The sequence below is a fragment of the Crocuta crocuta genome, unplaced genomic scaffold, assembly GCF_008692635.1.
Source record: "Crocuta crocuta isolate KB4526 unplaced genomic scaffold, BGI_CrCroc_1.0 scaffold687, whole genome shotgun sequence".
Lineage (NCBI taxonomy): Eukaryota > Metazoa > Chordata > Mammalia > Carnivora > Hyaenidae > Crocuta > Crocuta crocuta.
In genome coordinates, this window is record NW_027530182.1 from 1,518,252 (window position 1) to 1,534,683 (window position 16,432).

Here is a 16,432-nt window from a genome sequence, read left to right on the forward strand (position 1 = left end):
GTCAGTCAAATTAAGCATTTCTTGTAGACTGTTCCACACTAGGCAAAGTTCTCCCTACAAGTTTTGGTCTATTTCTTAAATAGCCAAACATTGCTATGAATTTTAGACATGGATTTTCAAAGTTTGTAGCATCGCATAATGGATTTTTCTTCTTTTCTTGCAGGGCAACAGAAGGAGCAGTTACGTTGTTTGCAAGCGCTCAGTTGGCTAACCAGTTCCGACCTTCTGGCTGCAGTCATCACTTCTATGGCCGAGTTACAGGAAGTCATTGGTAAAACAGGTATGATTCCCTCTTTTAGGTCCTTGCAAATATCTAGAAATACTTTACGGTTCAAATTCTAGTAAACCATCTAGGAAGAAAATAAATACATTTGTTTTCATCTTTCTTCATTCAGGTACAGAGAGATTATTAAATCTCTATTTAAGGATGCAGAGAATTAATGTAAATTTTGGTGGGTAATATTGTCTGAATTTATGGGGAAATTAAATGACATTGCTTGCTGAATGTATCCACCTTATTTTTTCTCCTTTTATGATCTGATTTTCCAAAAGAAATCACATCATTAACTTTTTTTTAAAATTAATACTGGGAATGTTCTTGCAAATGTTTTAGTCTTCCTTCATTTCTGTTCTAGCTACACATTTTAGATGTTTGAAGAATATCTGTAGCAGTAAAAAACTTTTCTTGTTTGGTGATATGTTTTTATTTTTCCTAATTCATTTTCAGTAGAGTTAATTTGAGTAGTCTGTTTCTTCCACCAGGTGTGAAACCGCCTATAATTAGTGATTTCCAAAGGTCTAAAATTCTGTTTATTGGGGCATCTGGGTGTCTCAGTTGGTTAAGCGTTTGACTTTGGCCCAGGTCATGATCTTGCTGTTCCAGAGTTCAAGCCCCGCATAGGGCTCTGTGCTGACAACTTGAGCCTGGAGGCTATTTCAGATTCTGTGTGTCTCTCTCTCTTCTGCTCCCCTGCTTGTATTCTGTTTCTCTCTCTCGAAAATAAGTAAACATTATAAATAAATAAGTAAGTAGATAAAATTCGGTTTATTTTTTCATGACTCAACTTGCAGGATATGTTTGTTTGAAAAGTTCAGTGAAACAAATTTCTCAAGAATAACATACACTTACCTACTGGTTAAGCTATGTCCTTGGACTAATTATGGCCATTTCAGACACTTTAATAATAAAGATAATATAATGGATTTGGTAATACTTGCCTGCTAAGTGGAATGTTGTAAGTAAGCATTAATGAAGTAATAATTTGATATGTAGTTTAATTCTTTAGACAACTCTGCTATATACATATAGATCACTTATTGTGATTTCTGTTAACTAAATCTATGTTCTTATAGTGGGAAACGTATGGTGCAAAGACTATTTTTAGGTTGTGGCCCGTTGATGTTGGTAAGCATTATTCATCTCTAATATTTTGGCAAAACCTCAGTGTACTGGGTTTGAAGTCTGAAATAAAAGTCTAAATAAAATGTATTTTAAGAATGCTGGCACTGGGGCGCTTGGGTGGCTCAGTCAGTTAAGCGTCCGACTTCGGCTCAGGTATAAGCCTAGCAGATCTGGCTTATACATGCTGATTACTAACATGTATTTTCTTTTTTTTTTTTTTTTTTTTAATGTTTTATTTATTTTTAGGAGAGAGAGAGAGAGACAGCGTGAGCAGGGGAGGGTCAGAGAGAGAGGGAGTCACAGGCTGAAACAGGCTCCAGGCTCTGAGCTGGCAGTCAGCACAGAGCCCGACGCGGGGCTCGAACCCACGAACCGCGAGATCATGACCTAAGCGAAAGTCGGACGCTTAACCGACTAAGCCACCCAGGCGCCCCTGATTACTAAAATGTATTTTCTATTATAACTATTTTGGAGCATCGTGGGAGGAAAGGTGGAACATTGGCACGGGATCAGAATATAGAGGCTTTCTAAAACTAGTCAGTGATCTCGTGGAACACATTTTCCAAAAGTGCTTTACAATATTTTACAGTTAAGATATTGACACAATGATTATTTGAGACGCTGATAAAAATATGTGTAGGTGAGACTTATCATGTAGAAGGCTGACCAAGAGTGGTNAAAGATCAGTTGGCTGTATACTTTTGGGTCCACTTCTGAGTTCTCAATTCTGTTCCATTGGTCTATGTGTCTGTTTTTGTGCCAATACCATACTGTCTTGATGACGACAGCTTTGTAAGAGTGGTGTGTCTTTAAATGCTTGTCTATCACCAGGAACAGAGTTGCCTTGTTAGAATCTGGTTGTACCTCTGATGGTTTGAGAAAATAGCAGGTTCAGAGAAACTTATTTTTAGGGAAGGCTTTAAATGTTGTTGGCTAAAGAACCCTAAGTAAATCAGGGAAGAGTAAGTGATAGTTGCGTAGAGGGGGAGAATAATTGATGTATTAAAGTCCTGAAGAGTATAGGGAAGAATATGATTGGGCAGGTAAATAATTGAGTTGTTATTGGACTAGTACAAAGATGATTAACATGTACCTTTTGCAGAGATGACTTGACAAACTGGGCGTGTAGAGCAATTCATTCAAAACATGATGGCCGGTTAATATATTACCTTTTCCAGGTAATGTATTTTATGGGTATCCTAGTAGTAGAAATTTCCTCATATTTTAGCAGAAAGGATGAGACAATATTTTCAGACATTTCAAGTACATGAGTGGTTATTAACAGATAGTAGGATAATAAATGTAAAGCTATACCAGCTTATGTATTCATGTTGAGTTTATAATTTAAGGGTGTGAATAACGTAAATATATGATAAGCATTATCATAGAGCAGAAAGAGTATGAGCTTTGTACAAGGCAGATTTGATTTTGTTTCCAGCTCTGCTAGTTATTAGTTGTGTGAAATTGAGCAAGTTACTTTACATTACTGGGCTCAGACTCTTTACCTAAAAATGGAAACAATACTACCTCCTTGGCATTTATGAGGATTTAATGAGATAACACTTGCTGAGCATTTTGTACATGTACCTAGCATATAGTGGGCACTAAAAAAACTGTTTCCTTACAACCCATCTCATCATGAAAGTAGTGTATTATGGTCTTGAATGTAATATACTCTTCTGCCTATATGCATTTTTTAAACTACTAATTATTTTCTATTGCTATGTGTTCTTCCAATCTGTTTTATTCCTCTATGCCTCCCCATCTTTCTATCTGCCCACCCTTTATTTCTTCTTCTTACCCTCCCTTCTTCCTTCTTACCACCCACTCATCCATCTACTAACAGGCTAACAAAGGATATAAATGTTACCATAGGCTACATACTGTTTTGTATTTGCATTTAAAAATTATTTTAAGGGGCACCCAGGTGGTTCAGTCAGTTACATGTCAGACTCTTGATTTCTGCTCAGGTCATGATCTCATGGTTTGTGAGTTTGAGCACCATGTCAGGCTCTGCGCTGACAATGTGGAGCCTCCTTGGGATTCTCTCTCCCTCCCTCTCTCTCTCTGCCCCTACCTCCTCTCTCTCTCTCTCTCGCTCTTAAAATAAATAAATGAACTTAAAAATGATTTTGAAATAGTTTCAATCTCACATAATAGTTGCAAATACACAGTAGAGACTCTTTTTGCTCAATGATTGAAAGCAAGTAGCTGACGTGATGGCCATTACTTTCTCATATTTCAGTATGTATTTCAGGCAAGATATTCTTCTACATAACCAGAGGGCTGTGATCAACATCGGGAAACCATTCTGTCCCCCTTCAACTTTCCCTAGTTGTCCCAGCCATGTCTTTTTGAGGAAAAGGATCTGGTTTAGAATTATGTGTTGCATTAAGTCATGTTTCTTTAATCTCCCTCAGTGTGGAAAAGTTCCTCAATCTTTCCTTGACCATCATAATCTTGAAGATTACAGGTTGTTCAGTTTTGATCTGTTTGATATTTCCTCATAATTAGATTCAGTTTATGCATTTTTGGCAGGATAATCACAGAAATGATGCCGTGTTTCACTTATGGTATGCTATCACAGCGTTAGCTTTTAAAAAAGTCATACCTTTGAAGGATTTTCTCCATTTCTATTAGTATTCTTCTAGGGAATGATTATATATATATGTGTGTATATATGTATATATATATTAATGTTTATTTATTTTTGAGAGAGAGAGAGGCAGAGCGCAAGCAGGGGAGGTGCAGAGAGAGAGAGATAGGGAGGGAGACACAGAATCTGAAGCAGGCTCTGAGCTGTCAGCAGAGAGCCCAATGTGAGCTTGAACTCACGGACCACGAGATCCTGACCAGAGCCGAAGTCGGATGCTTAAGCAATTGAGCCAGCCAGGTGTCCCTGAAGAATGATTTTTAATGTTTGGGTGATATTTTTCATTTCAGCATCTCATAATTTGTTTAACCAATTCATAATAGGACTTTTCATCATAGGACAGGCATCAGGAATATTAGTTCAGTTTTGATTTATAGTTGATTCATTGTCTCATGGATAACCTAATATTATGAATAGTATCTTAATTCTTTCAACCAAGTGGGATATTTAAATGGCAAGATCTTGGGAAAGTTTATTAAGGAAACAATCTGAAAATCTTGAAATGAAATTTCATTGAGCCACATTTTTTCTTTTCTGTACTCCCTTCTTTCATTTTCTTGTTTGAAGAACTTGCTGAAAATTCAAATCATTTTACATGTCAAGGCTACAAATTGATGGCATAGCTGTCGCTTTTTTTTTAAGCCCCAGGAAAACTGGTACTGTATGTCAATATCAAGTAGTAGCTTTTAAATGTATTAAATAGTGACTGCATTGCTTCTTGTATAAGGTAGAAAAAAGTCAGTAAATTTTTCTTTTTAAAAATACTCTTTTTGGGTACCTATCTTTTTAAGTTCTGAATTATATACATACTAATTATATAGGAGAGAAAAATTTAAAATTATCCAAGAGGGAAAATTAAACTCATTGGGTACATAGTAGAGTGTGAGTTAAGAACTTGGGCTCTAGATTTGAATCTGGGTCCCACTGCTTAGCTTTGTATGTGACATTGGGAAAGGTACTTGATCCCTTTCAGCTTCAGTTTCATCTGTAGAATCAGGCTAAGAGGACTTCCTCGGTTATGGTTATTAGATGTGAATGTAACCTTCACAGCCAAGTTTCTTGTATATATAATTGTCCAACAAATGTTTATTGTTTTACCTGTTTTCTGTGTTCTGATACCTCACACTAACTGGTATATTATCTTATGCCTTTCATGAAACGCGAAGTTCAAGAGCGATAAGCTTGAATTTACTGCTCACAAAGTGCTAATGGTGGCTGCTCCTGCTACCTTCTTAACTTTGAGGATGTATTTACAGGCAGTGGGCAGAGACCCCAGTTTCTATGTTGCCTCTGTAAATACTGGACAGGTGGCAACCTTCTTGCTTTCATTAAAGTGTTTGCCCACTTGAGATAAATTACCTCTTCGAGGTATCCAAATGGTGTGCCTGCAAGAGATCATTTACCTCAAACAGGGGAGAACGTTACTTCCACCGAAGAGCTGGGATATCAATCATTATGGGAATGGACTGAAGAACTCTTTAGATAGCTGAACATTTCATATGTCTGGTCTAGTCTGAATTTCCAAAGATAGAAGCAAATGTGCTGATTTGCCTGGAATTATATCTGAATAAATAGTAGATGGATATGAATAGCAAGTTCATACATTTTGTGACACATTTCCTCTATAGTTGAATCATAATTATCCCAAAGATAGATGACCCCAGTATACATGCCCCTGCTATGACTACTCAGGAGTTTCTTTCATTGTTACTTTGAGTTAACTTCGTAGAGGTCATAGCAACTCTTTCAGGCAAAACTCAGAAATATGGGTAGTATTTGGCATAACACTGAGGTTTCACACTTAGGAGGTTCAAAGCAAAGTATTTATGTTAATAAGTAGTTATTCTGTATATATTTTAAAACTAAGGTTTTATTGATGCCTAAAAAATAATAAAAAGAGCATTCCTGCTTCAAATGTGGTCTGTGGACCAGTGACATCAGCATTAATGGGGAGTGTGTTAGAAATGCCGAATCTCAGAATAACAACAACAAAAAGAAATGCATTGTCTCAGACTCTACTCCAGAACTATTCAGTCAGAATCTACATTTTAATAAGGTCCTCAGATGACTTATATGTACAGTAAAGTTTGATCGGAAGTAACTTAGAGGGCTTTGTTATTTACACAACTTCAACTTATATCTGAAATTGGAACAAGTACACACATGTATCATGCATCACTTTTCACCTACAAGTGTCTGTTTTGAGGCCCACATTCAATTTATTGAATTTTCTTCCAATATTGTGATTTTCTTTTTTAGTAGTACCTTTGCATATTCCCATATTTTTTTTTCAAACATTTTATTATCCAAAATTTCAGGTGTATAGGAAAGTTGAAAAAATTTTACAGTGGACAGATATTTTGCTTGTCAAATTAAAATTTACTTGCCTATCATAATTTTTAAGAATAATATTTGAATGGATAGTTTCTCATTAAGAGTTCTGATGGCTATAAAATTCTAGTGTCACAACTTTCATAGGGTGTATTTGTTAATAGTGTTAAAGTAGTATACAAAATCAAAATTATTTAAAGACATATAGGTAAGGCTTCAGCATATTTTGCAATTTATAGGTAGTTTGCAGGAAACTTCTAAGAGCCTGAAACCTTTTCTTAGAAGGGTAGGTTGCGGTCTACGGCCATACCACCCTGAACGCGCCCGATCTCATCTGATCTCGGAAGCTAAGCAGGGTCAGGCCTGGTTAGTACTTGGATGGGAGAAGGGTAGGTTGCAAATCCAGATGCTATCCAACAAATCAACATAATTAGTTTTTCAGATTTTTGTAAAAGAATGGAGGGAAAAATTTCCTCTCAGATCTATAATAAAATATTAGATATGCATTTAGAAATATTATTTTACCTTCACGTTGTTCTAGAAGAAAATTATGCCAGTTTATAGATGTTTGTAAAATATGACTGTATGATATCCATTAAAACTTGAGTCAGAGAGAGTGGAAGCAAATATCAACCAGGAATAGTGTCGAAAAGGCCAGTTATGTTGGCCTACATAGTTGTGTTCAAATTTGGGTCTCAGGATTCACTTGCCAGTGATGTTATTAAAGAAAACCCAGAAATTTAGGAGAAATAAAAGTGTCCTTGGACTAAGATTAGATAGGAGTTTGTCCTGTAGCTCTTAATCAAAAGGGACATTGTGATAGAGTGCATAACATTCTCAATAATATCAGACATAGAACTCTATCTCTTCTTTTTAAGTCAAACATATTGGGATAAAATTTATGTATAATAAAATTTACTCATTTAGCTATAAAATGGAATGGATTAAAAATGTATATGCTAGAATGCATACCATAAAATACATAGAACATTTTCTTCACCTTTTTTGAAGTCACCCCTACATGGTCCTAGCTGAAGATAACTATGGGTCTCTTTTCTGTCACTGTAATTTTGTCTTTTCAAGCATTTCATAAAAATGGAGTCATACAATGCAAAAGTGTCCAGATAAATTGCACAGGCAGAGGTCCACATTGTCCTCACTTCCAACCCTACCTACAAGTTTAGGAATTCCTGGGGCCGCTTTCACTTCAGGCCAGCTGATTATGAGTTAAGGAGCTCCTCTGAATTCTCTCAGGTCCATAATTTGCTAGAATGACTCATAGAACTCAAGAAAGTGAGTTTAGTTTTATAGTTTTATTATAGCCAATGGAAGGGCTTATAGCCAATGGAAGGGCTTATTTATTATTAGACCCAAAGGAAGGGATGCAGGGGGTAAATTCTAGGATTCCAGGCATCGATCTTCCATTATCCTTAGGACAAGGTAACCTCCTGCCATCAATTTATGACAATACATATGGAGTATTACCAACCCAGGAAGCTCACTGGAGCTTCAGTGTCCAGAATCTCTATTGAGGCTTTAGTATATGAACATGATTACTTGTTTTGTTGGCTATGTTGCTGAACTGGTGTCCAGCTCCCTTCCCCTCTTTGGAGGTTGAGTTGATGTCACATTGGCTCAAAGCCCCAACCTCTAATCACATTGTTGGTCTTTCTGACATGACCAGTCCTTACCTTTAGTCATCTTGTAGCATAAAATATGAGATGCCCACCATGAGTCAGCCCATTAATATGAACTGTGAAGTGTGGTCCTGTGGGCCCACCATGAATATCAAAAACACTCTACCCACTGCAGAAATTCTGAGGTTTTAGAGGCTACCCCCCGTCATGCCTGAATTTAAACTCTGTGTATCTAGCTTTCTGTGAGGATCCTAGACACACCTCAAACTCAGCATGTTGAAATTTTAATCATCTTCTTTGTTCTGAAACCTCCTAAATTTTCTGTGTTTGTAGTTGGTATAGGCATCTTGAAGCAGTAATTAAAATAGAAACCTGGGAGTCAAGGTGCCTGGGTGGCTTAGTCAGTTAAGCATCTGACTGTCGGTTTCAGCTCAGGTCGTGATCTCATGGTTTCATGGGTTCGAGCCCCACGTCAGGCTCTGCATTGATGGTGTGGAGGCTACTTGGGGGTTCGCTCTCTTTCCCACTAGCTCTGCTCCTCCCCTGTTCACATTGTCTCTGTCTCTCTCAAAATAAATAAATAAACAACAACAACAAAAGAGAAACCTGGGAATCACCCTAACTTATTCCTACTCCTATGCTCTTATAGACTACATGTTTTATTAGTCCACTTTTTATGCTAGCCTCATTGCTATTGTTTTAGCTACATTTTTTTTTTTTGCAGCTAAAAAATGGGTGTCCATTCTTAGACACTTAACACTGCCGTTTTATCATCTATCTATCTATCATCAATCTATATCATCTTCCATCTATCTCATATTTAGCAAAGAAATAATTTGAAGGAAGTAGCAAGTAGCATGAGTGTATTGTAGAACATTTATAAAACATTGAAGAGTATGAGGATTTCAATATAAATTTCTTTGTAATATCTTTAGGAATATGATCAATATTGATGTGTACTTCTTTCAAGTTATTTTGTATGTGTTTCAGTATGACTGGGTCATTTTGTAACCATTTTTCATTGTTCTTTTTTTCTTATTTTCAATGGCTGTAATATTAGTGCCATCTCATTTGCTGTTGTAAAGGTTAAATGAGTTAATGCATATAAACAGTGCTTGATCTATTGCATATCTTTGGCTTCAATATCAGCAACAGCATTATTCCTCATTTCTTATTGTATGAATTAACTCTTTGGCAAGGTATACAAGACACTTCTTATTCTGATTCTCATCTATTTGTATAGCCTCACTTCCCAGTACTCTCATTAATAAACCTGCAGTTTAGCTAAACTGAATTGCTTGCTGTTCCCCAAATGTGAGATGCTCTCTGTCTCCAAACATATGGAAAAAACTATTTTTGCTGCTAAACCTTAGTAAGAACTTATTACATGGATTATCATATTGGAAATATTGAATAACATCACAGTTTCTATCTCTAAAAGCTACTCCATAGAAGATGCAGGAGTTTTTTGGGTCAGCATTTCTAATATTCACCTTTGTAAAAACTGAGAGCATAGTGTTTTATTATGGTTCCCTGAATGGAGTATGCAGCTTTCTTATTATTTAAGCTGACACAGACTTATAATTGGGTAATATATTCCTTAGATAAGAGGTCTCTTAACCTTGGACTCACAGAACCCTTCTCAGACGGGTCCATGGACAGAATTTGGGAGCAGAGGTAGGGGTGCATCTGTGGATTTGGATGAAAAAATTATGTTTCACTAACCACTAACCAACTTTGACATTTCCTTCAATTATGAGTGTTAATGACAGGCCATAGTAATATTAGCAGCATAATGACTTTGTTACTGATAGAAATCACTGCTGTTTTCCTATAGTAATACAGTTGTTGTAACTATCTCCAGATATAGTTTATGCTCATCTTTGCTAATCAGTAATCACAAGACCCATCACATACATGACATGTAATCATCTTCTGTGTACGCATGGATGCTGGTGCAATTTTTCTGGTAAGTGTCAGAACAGCTTTGCACCTAGTAGTTGTTTATCCATTCAAGTGAGCTTCTATATTCTTCATGCTTATATTTTTTATAGTATTCCCCAGATAACAAAATTCTCTGCTATTTCTTTGAAAGAGCAATCTGCAAATACCTGGAAACACTTCAGAACTCTTTCAAAGGAGTTCCTGACACTACTAATGAATTTCCTGAAAAAGAAATAATGAAATTGATTCTGTATACAATAGTATCAAAAACAATGAAATGTTTGGGAATAATTTTAACCAAGGAAGGGAAGGTCTCTAATCTGAGAACTATAAGTTATTGATGAAAAAAATCAAAGAAGACACAAATAAATGGAAAGGTATCCTGTGTTCATGAGTTAGAAGAATTAATATTGTTGAAATATCCATACTACCAAAAATCATCAACAGATTCAGTGTAATCCCTATCAAGTTTCCAGTGGCTTTTTTTTCGTTGAAGTAGAAAAAGCCAAAATTTATAGCCACAAAATACTCCAAAGAGCCAAAGAAATCTGAGAAAGAACAAAGCAGGAGGCATCATAACTTCCTGACTTCAAGTTATACTGTAAAGTTATAGTAATAAAGATGTATGGTGCTGGCATAAAAACGGACCAATAAACCAATAGAATAGAATCTAGAGCCAAAAGCATAAACTGAAAGCCGAAGCATGAATGGTCACCTGATACCTGACAAGGGAGCCAAGAATGCTCAACAGAGAGAAGACAGTCTCTTCAATAATGGTGCTGGTATAGTTAGATATTCACATGTAAAAGAGTGAAACTGTACCATTATCTTACACCACTCAGAAATATTAACTTGAAAGGGATTAAAGACTTAAATATAAGACCCGAAACTATGAAACTCCTAGAAGAAGACAAGGCTCCTTGACATGAGTCTTGGTAATGATTCTCTGGATACAACACCTAACGCCCAATCAACAAAATAAAAAAATTAAGAAGCGGGACTACATTAAACTAAAAAGGCTTTTGTACAGCAAAAGAAATGATCAACAATGTGAAAAGACCACTTACAGAGCGGGAAAAATATTTGCAAACCATATATCTGATAAAGGATTAATATCTAAAATATATAAAGAATGGATATCATTCAATAGCAAACCCCCCAAATAACCCAATTAAAAAAATGGGCAAAGGCCCCACATAGACATTTTTCCAAATAAGATATACCAGAGGTCAACAGGTACATGAAAAGATGCTCAATATCAATAGTCATTAGGGAAATGCAAGTCAAAACCACAATGAGATATCATTTTATGCCTGTTAAAATGACTATCATTGGGGAGCCTGACTGGCTTAGTCAGAAGAACATGTGATTCTTATCTCAAGGTTGTGAGTTCAAGCCCCATGTTGGGTGTAGAGATTACTTAAATATATATGGATATATATAGAGAGAGACAGACAGACAAGAGATAACAAATGCTGGTGTGGAGGTAGAGAAAGTTGAACCCTTGTGCACTGTTTTGTGATTGTAAATCGATACAGCCACTATGGAAAACAATATAGTGGATCCTCAAAAAACTAAAAGTAGAGCAACCATATGATCCAGCAATTTAACTTCCTTTTTTTTTTTTTTTAAAGATTATTTATTTATTTTGAGATAGAGAGAGAGATGGGCAGGGAAAGAATCCCAAGCAGGATCCATGCTGCATGGGACCTGACATGGGGCTTGAACCCATGAACCATGAGCTCATGACCTGACCTGAAACCAAGAGTTGGACACTCAGCCAACTGAGTCACCCAAGCGCCCCCAACTATTTCACTTCTGGGAACATATCCAAAGGAAATGAAAACATTAACTTGAAAAGATATTTACCACCCACCTGCAAGTTCATAGCAGTGTTATTTACAATAGCCAATATATATAAACATCTAAGTGTCCATTGACAGCTGAGTGGATAAAGAAATTGTGGTAAATATATAATATTATTCAGCCATAAAAAATGAAGATATCCTACCATTTTCAGCAATGTGGAGGGACCTTGAAGGTGTTATGCTAAAGGAAATAGGATAGAGAAAGGCAGATACTGTACGATCTCTCTTATGTCTGAACACCCCCTCACCAAAACCAAACACCAAATTCAAAGAGAAAGAAATAAGACTTGTGGTCACCAGAGGTGGAAGGTAGGGTGAGGGGGAATTAGAAGAAGGTGGTTAAACATACAAATTTACAGTTATAAGATAAATAAGTCCTATGGATGTGATGTATAGCATAGTGATTACAGTGAACATGACTCTACGATGTATAGGAAATGTGTTAAGAGAGTAAATCCTAAGGGTTCTCATTCTTACAAGGAGAACATTTTTCTTTTTTCTTCTTTCTTTTCTTTTTATTGTATCTATATGAAATGATGGATGATAGCCGAATCTATTGTGGTAGTTATTCACAATATATGTAAACCAGGCCATCATGTGGTATGTCTTAAGCTTATACAGTAATGTGTGTTAATTATTTCTCAATAAAACTGGGGGGAAACACTTCCTAAAACAAAGTTACTTAAGTTTCTTCTATCTTCATAGCTTTAGTTTCTTTTCATTCATTCAAGTATTTTTTGTTGTTGTTGTTGTTTGTTTTATTTATTTCTAGGAGAGAGAGAGACAGCGTGAACAGGGGAGGGTCAGAGAGATAGGGAGTCACAGACTGAAACAGGCTCCAGGCTCTGAGCTGGCAGTCAGCACAGAGCCCAACGCAGGGCTCGAACCCATGAACCGCGAGATCATGACCTAAGCGAAAGGCGGACGCCCAACCAACTGAGCCACCCAGGCACTCCTCATTCAAGTATTTATTAAGCATCTATTATATGCCAGTCACTTTTTATTTAGTTAAAATTAAAAAAAATTATTTATTTTTGAGAGAGAGAGAGAGACAGACAGAACATGAGCAGGAGAGGGGCAGAGAGAGTGGATGACACAGAATCTGAAGCAGGCTTCAAGCTCTGAGCGGTCAATACAGAGCCCGATGCGGGGCTTGAACTCACGAACTGCGAGATCATGACCCAAGCTGAAGTCAGATGCTTAACCGACTGAGCCACCCAGGTGCCCCATATGCCAGCCACTTAAAATAAAATAAGGTATAGTGGCGCCTGCGTGGCTCAGTTGGTTAAGTGTCCGATTTTGGCTCAGGTCATGATCTCACTGTTCATGGGTTCAAGCCCTGCGTTGGGCTCTGTGTGGACAGCTAGCTCAGAGCCTAAAGCCTGTTTCAGATTCTGTATCTCCCTCTCTCTCTGACCCTCCCCTGTTCCTGTCTCTCTCTCTCTCTCTCTCAGAAATAAATAAAAAACATAAAATTTTTTTAAAAAAATGAGATATAATTGACACATAATGTTATATTAATTTCAGGTGCATAACATAATGATCCAGCATTGATATTTATTGCTAAATAATCAGTATAGCAGGTCTAGTTAACATTAAAAAATTTTTTTAAAGTTTATTCATTTTATTTTTTGGGAGAGAGACAGGGAACATGAGCAGGGAAGGGGCAGAGAGAGAGAGGGAGAGACAGGATTCTGAGTAGTCTCTGCGCTGTCAGTGTGGGGCCTGACGCGAGACTCCATCTCACCCCCATGAGCTCATGACCTGAGCCGAAACCAAGAGTTGGATGCCATCCAGGTGCCCCTAGATAACAGTTGTTACCATACCTAGTCACAAATATTTTTTTCCCTTTGAGAAGAACTTTTAAGATGTACTCTTAGAACTTTCAAATTCATAGCATCAAATTTGAGTTACAGATTCACAATGCTTTTTCTTTAAGATGTAAGTTGTATTGAATATATTGACTAAGACTAAGCCAGAGATGAACTCACTGACTTTAGGATAAAAAACTTGTCATAGTAAGTCTAGAAATACTGGAATTTAAATAAAATTTTGAAAAATAAAATGAAAAGCTTTGGAGAATTCTGGTGCTTTTTTTTTCTTTCCTAGTTTTAATTTAAATTCTGGTTAGTTAACATGCGTGTAATACTCACTTCAGGTGTAGAATTTAGTGATTCAACACCTCCATGCAACACCCAGTGCCCATCACAAGTGCCCTCCTGAATACCCATCACTCATCACCCATCTAGTCCATTCCCCTGCCCACCTCCCCTTCAGTAACAATGGGTTTGTTCTTTTTGTTGTTGTTGTTTTTAAAGTTTATTTGTTTTAGAGAGAGAGGCCAAAAGAGAGCAAGAGCAGGGGAAAGGGCACAGAGACAGGGAGAGAATCCCAAGCAGGCTCTGCACTGTCAGTGTCACTGAGATCATGACCTGAGCCTAAATCAAGAGTTGGATGCTCTCGACCTAGTAAGACACCCAGGCACCCCCATCAGTTTGTTCTTTAGAGTTAAGAGTCTGTTTCTTGGTTTGCTTCTCTCTCTCTGGTTTTCTTCTTCTTCTTTTTTCTTTTTTTTAAATATTTTTATTTATTTCTAGGAGAGAGAGACAGCGTGAGCAGGGGAGGGTCAGAGAGAGAGAGGGAGACACAGACTGAAACAGGCTCCAGGCTCTGAGCTGGCTGTCAGCACAGAGCCCGATGCGGGGCTCGAACCCACGAACCACGAGATCATGAACTAAGAGAAAGTCGGACGCTTAACCGACTAAGCCACCCAGGCGCCCCTGGTTTTCTTCTTCCTAGAGAATCCTAGTGGTTTTTTGTTTGTTTGTTTGTTTTTGCTTTGTTTTGTTTTGAGAGAAGCCTACCTATATATATGTTTATTTTAAAATAATGTTTTAATGTTTATTTTAGACACACACACACACACACACACACACACACACACACACACACACACACAGAGGACNGTTTTTTGTTTGTTTGTTTGTTTTTGCTTTGTTTTGTTTTGAGAGAAGCCTACCTATATATATGTTTATTTTAAAATAATGTTTTAATGTTTATTTTAGACACACACACACACACACACACACACACACACACACACACACACACACAGGTCATGATCTCACGTTTCGTGAGTTTGAGCCTCACATCAGGCTCTGTGCTGGCAGTGCGGAGCCTGCTTGGGATTTTCTCTCTTCACCCTCTCTCTCTGCCCCTCCCTGCTCGTGTGCTCTGTCTCTCTCTCTCTCTTAATAAATAAACTTTAAAAAAGCACAATTCTTTATGAATTTGTTTTAAAGATTAAAACCTTTATGAATTTGTTTTAAAGATTTTGCCTTTGCTACTGGAAAAAGTCCAATAGAGTCCTCTTCTTTCTCAAAAGACACATGCTATTAAAGAGAGGCAAAGTGATTAACAAATGAATTTTACATAAACAAGAATTTGTTAAATGTAACAAACATTTAAACAGTTTAGACAAGTTTAGACGTGAGAAATTTTAGTGACCTTATTTTTGTCTCTTATTTCTGTATCATTATACAAATAACTACAGCTATGTCACAAGAGGATTTTTTTGATTCTTCACTTATTTAATGAGTTAATTGTACTCTATACTGTATAATGTGAAGTATGTCACAAAACACACTTCTTACTCATCAAACCATAAATTATTTAGTGAGTGCTCTTTCTGTAATTCCGTGAGAGTCAGCAGTGAGGAACTAGAGTGTATGGCTCTTTCCCAGTTCTTAAAAATTCAGAAGAATGCCTTGGAGAATTATATTGTCACTTAATTTTACCTTTCAGAGTGGTTAGTATCTACACAAACACATTTCTATGATATAGTACAAAACCACTATTCATTAAAATTTAATTGTAGTTGGTTTTGCTTTTAAAAGCTCTTTGTGAAAATTTTATTACTTTGATAAACCTGAAAATTTCCTAAAATGATGAAGTTTTGTCTTGTTTCCTTAAAAAGAATAGCTTTTTTTTTTTTTAATAGTTTATTGTCAAATTAGTTTCCACATAACACTCAGTGCTCATCCCCACAAGTGTCCTCCTCCATGCCCATCCCCCCTCCCCCCACATCCATCAGTCCTCAGTTTTTGTCAGCATTCAAGAGTCTCTCATGGTTTGCTTCTCTCCCTTTCCCCCACCATTTCCGCCCTTCTTCTCCCCCTTGTTCCTCCGTCAAGTTCCTCCTAATCCTCCTATACGTGCAAACATATGATATTTGTCCTTCTCTGCCTGACTTATTTCGCTCAGCATAACACCCTCAAGGTCCACCTACCATTAAAGTGAATATTAATTAATTTTTATTGGTATTATTGAATGCATTCTTGCATTCAGCATTGTTGCTGCTGCTATGAGAATAAAAAATATAACCCAACAAACATATACACAATATCCATATATTCTAGACTGGCACACTGCAAATACAGAGTTTACTCAGATAACAAGAGACAGAGTTAAGGAGTTGCAAAGCCAGTTGAGAAACAGGGAATACATATATTAGGCACTGAAATGATGTATTATGATCAACGTTATAGGTAAAATAAGTTTTACTGTTTATATGTTCAACAGCAACTTATGAAACAAT

The 16,432-nt window shown here is 36.8% G+C and overlaps 1 protein-coding gene across 1 annotated transcript in view; it reads left to right on the forward strand.

The window, feature by feature from the left end:
• The window catches only part of CCDC171 (coiled-coil domain containing 171), a 285,435-nt gene that overhangs the window by 127,568 nt on the left and 141,435 nt on the right, over positions 1 to 16,432 (forward strand). The window contains exon 18 of the mRNA XM_077765058.1: positions 164 to 280. Within this exon, the coding sequence (XP_077621184.1) occupies positions 164 to 280 (117 nt within the window). The remainder of the gene's footprint in view (positions 1 to 163; positions 281 to 16,432) is intronic.